General features: G+C 39.9%; 2 protein-coding genes across 12 annotated transcripts in view; one reads left to right on the top strand and one right to left on the bottom strand.

Moving 5' to 3' along the window:
• The window catches only part of fntb (farnesyltransferase, CAAX box, beta), a 31,143-nt gene extending 30,207 nt beyond the window's left edge, over positions 1–936 (top strand). Inside the window, exon 12 of one of the 2 annotated variants that reach the window (XR_009804105.1) lies at positions 688–833. Coding sequence is in view for 1 of the 2 variants with exons in the window: in XM_061886197.1 (XP_061742181.1) it covers positions 688–819 (132 nt within the window). In the remaining variant the exon portion in view is untranslated. Of the gene's footprint in view, positions 1–687 lie in introns of both variants that reach the window. The other variant, XM_061886197.1, reaches the window with a different exon arrangement.
• Positions 937–1,010: 74 nt separating this feature from the next.
• The window catches only part of LOC133542258 (protein max), a 38,504-nt gene continuing 26,852 nt past the window's right edge, over positions 1,011–12,662 (bottom strand). For 6 of the 10 annotated variants that reach the window (XM_061886202.1, XM_061886199.1, XM_061886205.1 and 3 more), the window contains 2 exons: positions 8,689–8,827; positions 1,011–2,267 (listed from right to left, as the gene is read on the bottom strand). In XM_061886202.1, coding sequence (XP_061742186.1) covers positions 2,080–2,267; positions 8,689–8,827 — 327 coding nt within the window. In that variant the 3' untranslated portion in view covers positions 1,011–2,079. The remainder of the gene's footprint in view (positions 2,268–8,688; positions 8,828–12,662) is intronic. The other 4 variants (XM_061886204.1, XM_061886200.1, XM_061886206.1 and 1 more) reach the window with 1 other exon arrangement.

The raw sequence follows: 12,662 nt of genomic DNA, 5'->3' as shown, positions 1-12,662 counted from the left end.
GGCGACTGAGCAGACTTTTTTTTTTTTTTGCGTAAAATCTATTGTCACTACTAGTCTACAATTCAACGGACAACTCGCTTGGAAATCAAAGGTCATATTTATTTTCATGTTAAACAATTTTTGAAGTATATTATTAGGAATGACAAAACTAATTGTTAATTCGTATTAAAAATAACTACTTTCAGCCTAAATTCCTACAAATGTAACTAACATTACAGATTCATACATTACTGCTTTCCAACCAAAATTCTTTTGCATTTAAATATATTTGTTATATTATTAGGTATTAAAGTTTAAAAAGTATGCAATTGCAGGGAGTACACTTTTTTTCTGTTCAAAATAAAGAAAGCAATACATTTAGTAAGAAAATATATACCGGTAGTACTTTATTGGCGCTTGTTACTTTCAGGCTTTTAAAAATAAATTGTTGTGACGTCAGATCTGGCACCTGGGCCTTGGGTTTTAAATCTATTGTAACTTACTAAAAATGATCTAAATCAGACCCTAAATGTAATCTCTTCTTTCCTAAGCTTTGTCAAAATACTTCTTGAGCACACACCATGGCGGAGGTAATTACTGCTGGCATTTCTGCCATGATTTGTTGTAATCCGCTGCGAGATATGTTGCTTGAACCGCGATGATTTAGTGTGGAAACTACCTTTTCACCGTCTTTCTCTGATTTCGTAGGCTCCTACGCATCCCGTCTACAACATCTGCCCAGAGAAGGTGGCTCAGGCCTTGCAACACTTCCACCGGCTGCCCGCCCCGACACGGACCTCCAGCGACGACAGAGCGTCGGGTGCCTCAGAAGACTCCTAGGTCCTAATCAGTTCTCGGTGCGGACGTCCAGGCACCGAATGGCGGCCAAGTCACGGGTGGCCACACTGGAATAAGAAAGTTACACTATGATTGAGGAAATAAATCTTTTGAATACTGCGGAGGATCTTTACTTACTTGTAAGCAGCGATCTGTGCAAGTCCTCACATAGCCCAAGAAGTGCAAGAAGCGTGTTAAAGGATAAAATAGTTTATTTTATAGTCTCATAATAAAGGTAGGCCTCAACTTGCAAGACAATTGTTGGCAGTATGTACAACATACTTGTAATTTCCATGGAATGGAATCGAACAAAACAAAGACCCGGTACACCAATTCTAATCCTGAATGGAAACAAAATACACACTCTCAAATGCTTCCTCGTTCCCCCTCTGGGGGATTCAGCGACATTTTGGACTTTGTAAAGCATGACACATCGACAAGAGGGGCGCGGATTGGCTACTTTGGAACATTCCGGTTGAAGTGACGCCGTTTCGTGACTTGTGAGATGACGACTACAAAATGCAGAACATACATTACAGCTTGAAAACATCCAATCAACATCCTTTTTTTGTTGTTTGTTTTCGTTCAAGGGGTCTATAAAACAAGCTGCCTAATGTATTCAGCCTTCTAAAGTCATTCACTACTTCAAGCTAAAGGACAAAATACGTTACAAGTTTAGGAATATTTTCATTCAAAACATCCATTGTTTTAATGTCTTAACAAATGTGTCACAGCAGAAAACATCTGCGATCCAGTGAGCCTGAGGTGGGCGGGTGTCGCTGACATTCTTTTGTGGAAAAGCTAGAAATTTTTAGCATTTTAAAAACTTGTCCCAGGATTTGTTTACGTTCTAACCAGGCTGTTTGTTTGTTTTTTTAAATGTTGAATAACAAAATAAACCAAAAATATATAATCTAGCAGTGTTTAGGAGTAGGTCTGGTGTGCGTTTGCTCCTCCCTCGCGTGGACCCTGGCAGGGGGCGGGGCTACCTTAAGGGGACATTTCAAAAAGTCCCCAAGTAGCCGAGCTGCCTCTTTTTGGGTTTTGGATTGTTGCGAGACGGGATGATATCGATGTAAACTGCATAAGGGGGCAAAGACCTGCCCCATCTTATGGTTGTAGCGGTGTGGGGACGTTTGAGGGGGTCATGAGTCTCCAGTGCGAGCCCGCCCAGTGAGGGGGAGGAGCCAGAGCGGTGGGTGTGGTGATGTCGGTAGTGGTGGGGGCCGTCAGGTGGAAAAGCGTCGAAGGTCCAGACGCTCTTTAGCTGGCCTCCACGCGCAGCTTCTTGCGATTGGGCGGCTCCTCGGGTTCCGACTCTGAGCTGGAGTCTGAGCCGCCGTCAAAGGCGGACACGGCGCTGCCTTTGGGGTTGGTGTAGAGGCTGCTGTCGGACGACGAGTAGTTACTCTGCAGCTGCGCCGAGCCCTTCACTTTCTCCAAAGCGCGCACTGCAGGACACAGCAAACATGGAGGAACAACAGTCACCACCAGTTGAACTTTTTCATCACATGCTCTTTACACTTCATCGCTACACGACGAGTTGAGTTTATACCAAAATGGATACATGGATGATACAGCAGAAGATTGGGAGAATGTCATGTGGTCAGATGAAACCAAAATAGAACTTTTTGGTAAAAACTCAACTCGTCGTGATTGGAGGAAGAAGAATACTGAGTTGCATCCCAAGAACACCATTCCTACTGTGAAGCATGAGGGTGGAAACATCGTGCTTTGGGGCTGTTTTTCTTCTAAGGAGACAGGACGATTGATCCGTGTTAAGGAAAGAATGAATGGGGCCATGTATCGTGAGATTTTGAGCCAAAACCTCCTTCCATCAGTGAGAGCTTTGAATGGTTGACCAAATACTTATTTTCCACCATCATTTACAAATAAATTCTTTAAAATTCCTACAATGTGAATTCCTGGATTTTTTTTTCACATTCTGTCTCTCACAGTTGAAGTGTACCTATGATGAAAATTACAGACCTCTGTCATCATTTTAAGTGGGAGAACTTGCACAATCGGTGGCTGACTAAATACTTTTTTGCCCCACTGTATGTAATAATTTAATGTCAATTCATCATTAAATGGCTCTGATATGTCAAAAATCATTAATAAATCAATATTTTTGAAAACATTTATAACTGGTAACATTTATAACTGGATATGCTCATTTAATGTAGATTTACGGCCCCGAAATGTTCTCCTTTTCATTTCGATGATCCGCCCTCCACTGTTTGACCAATTAGAACGTCTGTGAGTGTGTTGCATACAGGTTGCCAGTTACGCACCGCCTTCTTCGTCTGGCCACTGGTAAAGTTACTAAACTTGTCAGACCTTAGTAAATCTAACAGGCCTTGTTACGATTCTCAACTTATTCATGACAAAGCCAAGAACAAAATCAGGATGCCTTTGAAAGAGGGAAAAGATTGAAGGCGGAGAAGATTTTTTTCATCTGACGCCAAATCTGATCATTTTCTCCTTGTCAGTCATTTATGTTTTCTTATTACTTGTAATTAGAGATGTCCGATAAAATCGGACTGCCGATATCAGTAGATAAATGCTTTAAAATTAAATATCTGAAATTATCGGTATCTGTTTCAAAAAGTAAAATGTATGACTTTTTAAAATGCCGCTGTGTACACGGGCATAGGGAGAGGTACAAAGCACCAGTAAACCTTAAAAGGCAATGCCTTTGCGTGCCGGCCCAGTAACATAATATATATGGCCTTCCAGACACACAACTGAATGCAAGGCATTCTTGGTCAACAGCCATACAGGTCACACTTAGAGTGGCCGTATAAACAACTTTAACACTGTTACAAATATGCGCCACACTGTGAATCCACACCAAACAAGAATGACAAACACATTTCGGGAGAACATCCGCACCGCACCATAACAGAACAAATACACAGAACCCCTTGCAGCACTAACTCTTCTGGGACGCTACAATATACACTCTCCAACCCAACCCCCCCAACTTCCTCATGCTCTCTCAGGGAGAGCATGTCCCAAATTCCACGCTGCTGTTTTGACGCATGTTAAAAAAATAATGCACTTTGTGACTTCAATAATGAATATGTCAGTGCCATGTTGGCACTTTTTTCCATAACTTGATTTATTTTGGAAAACCTTGTTACATTGTTTAGTGCAGGGGTGCCCATTACGTCGATTGCGAGCCAAGCTTTTTAAAAAATAGACTTAAAAATTAGCGATCATTAATCTTCACCAAGACGTCACTTGATTGACATTCACGGCACCCAAGGGTCTTGTGAGATGACGCTGGCTGCTGCGAGACCATTATTAAAAAAAATGACAGAGGAAGGCGAGAAACACTTTTGATTTCAACAGACTCACGCGCCGTACCTTCCGTCAAAACTCTGAAGGCCGACTGCACATTTCCTATCTTCACAATAAAAGCCCTGCTTCATGCTGCCTGCGCTAACAAAATAAGAGCCTCGGAAAGCTGGCGTGCACAAGCGATCGCTCAGCTTTCCGAGACTCTTATTTTGTTAGCGCAGGCAGCATGAAGCTGGGCTTTTATTGTGAAGATAGGAAATGTGCAGTCGGCCTTTAAGAGTTTTGACGGAAGGTACGGCGCAAGAGTCTATTGAAATAAAAAGTGTTTCTCGCCTTCCTCTCTGTCATTTTTTCATGATAATGATCTCGCAGCAGCCAGCGTCATCTCCCAAGACCCGAATTCGGGTCCTGTGAATGTCAATCAAGCAAGCTACGGAATTTGCCGCCAAAGTTTTTCTTGTAAAGTGTATGGAAGCTGGTTAAATAAGATGCCAAAAACCGACCACTTTCACGTGGTATTGTACAGAAAGGAGGACTTTTTTTCTCCTCCATTCGAAAATGTGGGTGTTATCATCACTACTGCCTGATTCCAATCAATGCAAGTCATCAGAATCAGGTAATACACCAACTTATATTCTTGTCTTCGTGAAAGAAAGGCATCTATGTGATACACATGCTTGTATTCTCATTAAACACATTTAACTTAACAATAACGTCTCTTTCATAAATAAATAAATATAAATGATATATATGAATGAGGTAGATCCCCTGGAGTTGGTCAATTGAAAAGTAGCTCGCCTTCAGAAAATGTGTGGGCACCCCTGCTTTAGTGCATCACAACAAAATTAGGCATACTAATGTGTTAATTCCACGGTAATCAGTAATTAAGAGTTGGACAATATCGGAATATTGGATATCGGCAAAAAAGCCATTATCGGACATCTCTACTTGTAATAAATGGAAATTGATATTTAGTATGTAAACTATACTGTCCAATACAGACTATGATCTTGTCTTTACACAGCAGTATGTTCGTGCAACGAATGCTTAGCATGCTAGCCCGGTCAATAACACCGACGTATAGGCTAACGGGGAAATACAGTATAGGCCCGTTAGACTGTATGTCGATGTGTATTCAAAATGACAGGGAAAAATATATTTTCAAGAAATAAAACCTTTGTGGATATGGGTAGTGTCGGTGCCTATTTCATTCTCAATACGCTGAAACATTAGCATGGCTCTCATGGCAATGTAAGATGTATGGAGAAAGCCAAATCACATGATAAAATAATTCCTCTTTGGTGTTTGCATATTGTGGACAACATGTACCAAGTTATATGGCAATCCGAAACGTTTGTAACAGTAGCCTTTGCAGTGTATGCATACCTTGGTCAAATGTCTCCTCTTTAATTTTTGGCATACATTATTAGGCTGCTAAGCATGCTCTACTTATTTTCAATTGTATAACCATTGCTGGCGTTGGTTGTAGTTTGTTTTATTCTTTCTTTTCTGATTGTATTGACAATAACCATATGATTGCCATTTGTTGTGATATTGTACGCAGGCATGACATACTTCTTCCTAAAATTAGCCTAATTTCTGTGTAAAATGTGTTGGTTGGAGATCTGTGGTTGACAAAACGCTTGTCATTTCAGCTAGTATGGTCCCAGCACCTCAACCCCTAGTAAGAGGCATTGGAAGTTTGAAGTTCCTTGAAGAAGCCCAGTCAGTCGAGCTGGATTTGGCTGCGTATCTAGCAACCTCAGTCAGGGAGAGGGGGAGGGAACTACAGAATTTTGACTGGGATTGCAGTACCGTTTCTGGCCACATTTTTAAATTTGGCTCCTTTAATTTTTTATTGTATTTTTTACGGGCATGATGGCGCGTCGTCGTCATGTTGTGACATTGCAGGATTTACAAGCCAAAGAGCATGTCAGGCAACGCACTGCCTTTTCAATAAAAGGACCACAACTACAGTGGGGCAAAAAAGTGTTTAGTCAGCCACCAATTGTGCAAGTTCTCCCACTTAAAATGATGACAGAGGTCTGTAGTTTTCCTGATAGGTACACTTCAACTGTGAGAGACAAAATGTGAAAAAAAAATCCAAGAATTCACTTTGTAGGAATTTTAAATAATTTATTTGTAAATTATGGTGGAAAATAAGTATTTGGTCAACCATTCAAAGCTCTCACTGATGGAAGGAGGTTTCGGCTCAAAATCTCACGATACATGGCCCCATTTATTCTTTCCTTAACACGGATCAATCGTCCTGTCCCCTTAGCAGAAAAACAGCCCCAAAGCATGATGTTTCCACCCCCATGCTTCACAGTAGGTATGGTGCTCTTGGGATGCAACTCAGTATTCTTCTTCCTCCAAACACGACGAGTTGAGTTTATACCAAAATGGATACATGGATGATGCAGCAGAGCATTGGGAGAATGTCATGTGGTCAGATGAAACCAAAATAGAACTTTTTGGTATAAACTCAACTTGTCGTGTTTGGAGGAAGAAGAATACTGAATTGCATCCCAAGAACACTACACCTACTGTGAAGCATAGGGGTGGACAACCCTAATTTATGCAGGCCAAAAGGTGGCGCCAAATAGAAATTGGTACAGTTCACATTTAAACCAATACAGTTCCAATTTTTGGCACTTTTTTGTGTTTAATTAACGTTAATTGTTTGATGACATTTTATTTTGTAATGTAACATTTAAAAATTTGCTTATATGTTGTTTTCTTATGACATTTGCAATGCAGTTGCACTTCCAAGACTTTAGATTACAGTAATGTATTGGCTACTTTTCGTATACTGTCGAACTAGAAAGTAGTTTTTTCCATTAAGCTGACTGTGTTGTGTTGTGCCCAACAACGTGTTTATACTGTAAAATTCATCGTAGTAGTTGTTTTCATAACCAAATTTAGATTTGTTGAAATCACCATTTAAAATCGCTGATGCTAACAGTAGCCTGTCGATGGCAAATCCAATGTCGATGAGTAACTGGTGCATTTTGGAACAGTGAAGCCTTACTTTACATTTTGAGTGTTTTCTACTACGCATACTTGCTTTGTTGGTGTTGAAAATGGCAACATCACTTAGAGGGAATTTATCCGAGCCCGCCCCGAGTAATGCTTGACTGACTTTACGTGAGCTGGTGTTTAGTCTGCAACCGGACATGACATCACGTGTAGGGGTGCAACGATTCGTCGCCATTGTGGAAAAAATAGTAGTCGTGATGTCATCATTCGTGTTTTTCTAGAGGGACAAGAGTCAACACTGCCCCTCTCATCAACGTCGTGGCTGAAAACATGTAAAGTGAATGGGAGGAATATTCTCCTTAAAAATATGAATACCGTTCTCATTTTGCAAAACACATCTTGTTTTTATGACTCAATATTTGGTATACGGGAGCATTTGAAGAGGAGGAATGTTGGACGTCTGGATGATGCGATCTCAACTCAGCAAGATTATAAATTGCTCGTGAGCTAAACAGTGTGAGACAAAAAATAACTATCCTTTTAGCCAAAGTCCGCCAGCTAAATTTTTTCTAAAATAATTCAAGTACTTTTAAAGCAGCACCAATTTGCAATGCAATGAAGAAAGGCACAATATCAAACATAAGATTAAACATATTATCTATTAGATAGCTAAATGTTAATAATGAATAATAAATATATGCATTGAGTCTATTAGAGTGCTAAAAATGCCCATATTATATCAATTTGTAGCTTTTTAAACACAATATCATAAAACTTGTTTCTTTTTGAGCATGTTAGTTTTTTTTATCATTTGTTGTTATCGCTGATTCTTAACTGTCCTTATTTTTTTTTACATGAAAAAATTGTTTTATTTTGCACTTTTCCTATCACTTTTAAATAGACAACAGTTTAATGGGTTTTTTTTGTAACAGCTTATTGAGCAGCATAGTTATAATATAGATGAATATCTATGAATCGTCATCTTTGTTGAAAGTAAGCACATGCCAAAAAAACAGTCAAGCTTAATTTAAATTCTGATGGCTAAATCAAAACCACTGAATGTGGACGCTTTATAATCTGACTAGTCGACTAATCGTTAAGATAATGGATGACTATTAAAATAGTAATTAGTTGCAGCCCTCGTCACATGCAACAAAGATATCGAAATATTTTACGTGAATCAATACCGGTAGTTCAGACAGAATTTAGTCAGCCCTCTATAAAAGAAATTTATTTGGTACCCATCCGTAGCGCCAAATGACATGAACAATGTAAAAAATGAGTAAAACACTGATAAGCAATAGTAACAACGGATAGCTGACGTTTTTGACCGACTAACACATTTCCCCCACTTTTAAGGGATTTTTTCCAGTGATACCAAAAATTTTCTATTTTATTTCATGAATAGATTCAAATCTGGGAAAAAAACATTTATGATGTTGACAATAACCCAAACATAAGGTAGGTGTCCTGGCTGGTCCACTAGTAAGGCATGAAACTGAATCTAAGACAGTCAAAAATGAATTTTTTGATCTGAACTAAGGTTATTTTTGGCCTTAGTGGTGGACCCACACAGTGTGTCGTTACCTTGCTGCTCCAGCAGGGCGTTCTGCCTCTTGAGATCGTCGATGTCCTGCTGGTGTGTGTGATTTTTTCGCCTCATGTACTGGATGTACTCTGTGGCTTTGTCTAGGATTTGAGCTCGAGACGCCTGTTTGGTAGACTGCTGTTAGTGACACACGCAAAAGTTGGGAGAAGTGAAGTGAAGTGTGCAGGGAAAATTCATCACATTTTCACACATAAGCAACATTAACACATTACATTTGTGTCAACTCTATTCAATAATAATACAGTGGTACCTCGGCTGTGCGTAGGATTCGGTTTTGAACGAACGTCACACTCTCCCAGTTATTGCGCTGAATTAACTAGTTTGCCTAAACAAAGAATTGGTGACTCATGCTGCGTTCAATTTGTATTAAAAATTCTAAATTTCTAAGTTTTTAGTCCGGAACGCCCCCCAGAGGTCAAATTTTCTAAATGGAATTCGAAGAGTCCTCACCAGTTGGCTTTTAAAGATTGCTGCTTTCAATGTAAACAATACGTTATTACACTTCTGACTTTAGTGTTGGATGTGTATCAATGGTAATGTTATTTTAGTGTAAATAACCTTTTTTCCTGTGTTGTATGTGTACTGCATCGCCATCTATGGCATCTTTTTGTCTCTTCTTCATCCGCCGTGTTAGATGGGAGCGCATATTTGTCCAGATGTTGTTGGTATTTAGACAAGGCAAACGCAAGAATAGCTTTTGTAGATGTGACATTCTTGACTTCGTGCAATGTTTTCATCTCTGACTTCTGAGGTTAATGGAACGCATCAATAGTCTCTGTGCAAGATGATCCACCATGGATCCAAAGAAAGTTGCAGTTGTCAACACCTTGATAAAGAAGGTGAGAAACACTGTGGAATTCAAGAAAGAACTGGTAGTAAAGTACGATTGAGGCGTTCGCTTGGCTTATCCATCTCTACCTATTGTCTTCGCCATCAAGGGTTTTCAATTAATGTGAAACAGTGATGTTAAATGTGCATATTTTTATAATCAGTCATTTATATTTTGAATTGTTTTGTGCACGTAAGACTAATATTCTCTATAAAATGTTAATATTTATGGGTTATCTAGGGTTACATACAATCGTGGTCAAAAGTTTACATACACTTGTAAAGAACATAATGTCATGGCTGTCTTGAGTTTCCAATAATGTCTACAACTTTTAATATTTAGTGATTGGAGCACATACAGTGGGGCAAAAAAGTATTTAGTCAGCCACCAAATTTTGACCGGGATTGCAGTACCGTTTCTGGCCACATTTTTAAATTTGGCTCCTTTAATTTTTTATTGTACTTTTTTACGGGCATGATGGCGCGTCGTCGTCACCTTGTGACATTGCAGGTTTTACAAGCCAAAGAGCATGTCAGGGAACGCACTACCTTCTCAATAAAAGGACCACAACTACAGTGGGGCAAAAAAGTATTTAGTCAGCCACCAATTGTGCAAGTTCTCCCACTTAAAATGATGACAGAGGTCTGTAATTTTCATCATAGGTACAATTTAACTGTGAGAGACAGAAAGTGAAAAAAAAAATCCAGGAATTCACATTGTAGGAATTTTAAAGAATTTATTTGTAAATTATGGTGGAAAATAAGTATTTGGTCAACCATTCAAAGCTCTCACTGATGGAAGGAGGTTTTGGCTCAAAATCTCACGATACATGACCCCATTCATTCTTTCCTTAACACGGATCAATCGTCCTGTCCCCTTAGCAGAAAAACAGCCCCAGAGCATGATGTTTCCACCTCCATGCTTCACAGTAGGTATGGTGTTCTTGGGATGCAACTCAGTATTCTTCTTCCTCCAAACACGACGAGTTGAGTTTATACCAAAAAGTTCTATTTTGGTTTCGTCTGATCACATGACATTCTCCCAATCCTCTGCTGTATCATCCATGTGCTCACTGGCAAACTTCTGACTGGCCTGGACATGCGCTAGCTTAAGCAGGGGGACACGTCTGGCACTGCAGGATTTGATTCCCTGTCGGCGTAGTGTTACTGATGGTAACCTTTGTTACTTTAGTCCCAGCTCTCTGCAGGTCATTCACCAGGTTCCCCCATGTGGATTTGGGATTTTTGCTTACCGTTCTCATGATCATTTTGACCCCACGGGATGAGATCTTGCGTGGAGCCCCAGATCGAGGGAGATTATCAGTGGTCTTCTATGTCTTCCATTTTCTGATAATTGCTCTCACAGTTGATTTTTTTTCACACCAAGCTGCTTGCCTATTATAGATTCACTCTTCCCAGTCTGGTGCAGGTCTACAATTCTTTTCCAGGTGTCCTTCTACAGCTCTTTGGTCTTGGCCAGAATGGAGTTTGGAGTCTGACTGTTTGAGGCTGTGGACAGGTGTCTTTTATACAGATAATGAGTTCAAACAAGTGCCATTGACACAGGTAACGAGTGGAGGACAGAAGAGCTTCTTAAAAAAGACGTTACAGGTCTGTGAGACCCAGATATATTCCTTGTTTGAAGTGACCAAATACTTATTTTCCACCATAATTTACAAATAAATTCTTTAAAATTCCTACAATGTGATTTCCTGGATTTTTTTTACATTCTGTCTCACACAGTTGAAGTGTACCTATGATGAAAATCACAGACCTCTGTCATCATTTTAAGTGGGAGAACTTGTACAATCGGTGGCTGACTAAATACTTTTTGGCCCCACTGTACTTGTTGGTCACAAAAAAACATTCATGAAGTTTGGTTCTTTTATTAATTCATTATGGGTCTACTGAAAATGTGACCAAATTTGCTAAGTCAAAAGTATACGTACATAAAGTAATGTTAATATTTGGTTACATGTCCCATGGCAAGTTTCACTGCAAAAAGGCGCTTTTGGTAACCATCCACGAGCTTCTGGCAAGCTTCTGGTCCTCTTGACAAAATTCGTGCAGTTCAGCTACATTTGTTTGTTTTCTGACATGTACTTGTTTCTTCAGCATTCTGTACATGTTCTAAATGGGGTCTAAGTCAGGACTTTGGCCATTCTAAAGCATTAATTCTAGCCTGATTTAGCCATTCCTTTTCCACTTCTGATGTGAGTTTGGGGTCATTGTCCTGTTGGAACACCCAACTGCGCCCAAGACCCAACCTCCGGGTTGATGATTTTAGGTTGTCCTGAAGAATTTGGAGGCAATCCTCCTTTTTAATTGTCTCATTTACTCTCTGTAAAGCACCAGTCCCATTGGCAGCAAAACAAGCCCAGAGCACAATACTACCACCACCATGCTTGACGGTAGGTTTGGTGTTCCTGGAATTAAAGGCCTCACCTTTTCTCCTCAAAACATATTGCTGGGTATTGAGGCCAAACAGCTCAATTTTTGTTTCATTTGATCACAGAACTTTCTTCCAGAAGGTCTTATCTTTGTCCATGTGATCAGCAGCAAACTTTAGACAAGCCTTAAGGTGTCACTTCTGGAGCAAGGGCTTCCTTCTTGCATGGTAGCCTTTCAGTCCATTGCGATGCAAAACACGCTTGACTGTGGACACTGGCACCTGTGTTTCAGCAACTTCCAATTAATTGCAGACCTGTTTTTTGGTGATTCTTTGTTGACTTTTGGTCATCCTGAGCAATTTTCTCTCAGCAGTAGGTGACCGCTTGCGTTTTCTTCCTGATTGTGGCAGTAACAAAACTGTGCCATGCACTTTATACTTACGAACAATTGTTCGCACAGTTGCTCTTGGGACCTTAAGCTACTTTGAACTAGCTCCAAGTGACTTTCCTGACTTGTTCAAGTCAGTGATTTTTTTTTTCTGAACTGTGCTGAGTTCCTTTGACTTTCCCATTGTCGTTTTTTGTAACAGAGTCTAATGAGTGCATCACATGAGCCCTATTTAAATGGGCTCAGAGAAGTCAACAGGTGTCATCAATCATAATCACTCACATGAAGTTAAGAGGCCATGCCATAAAGCTAATTTGAGTCAATTGTAATTTTTGTACATCACCAA

This window comes from Nerophis ophidion, linkage group LG24, assembly GCF_033978795.1.
Source record: "Nerophis ophidion isolate RoL-2023_Sa linkage group LG24, RoL_Noph_v1.0, whole genome shotgun sequence".
NCBI classification, from domain to species: domain Eukaryota; kingdom Metazoa; phylum Chordata; class Actinopteri; order Syngnathiformes; family Syngnathidae; genus Nerophis; species Nerophis ophidion.
The sequence above is the reverse complement of the archived record's forward strand: the minus strand, read 5'-3'. Positions and strand labels throughout refer to the sequence as shown.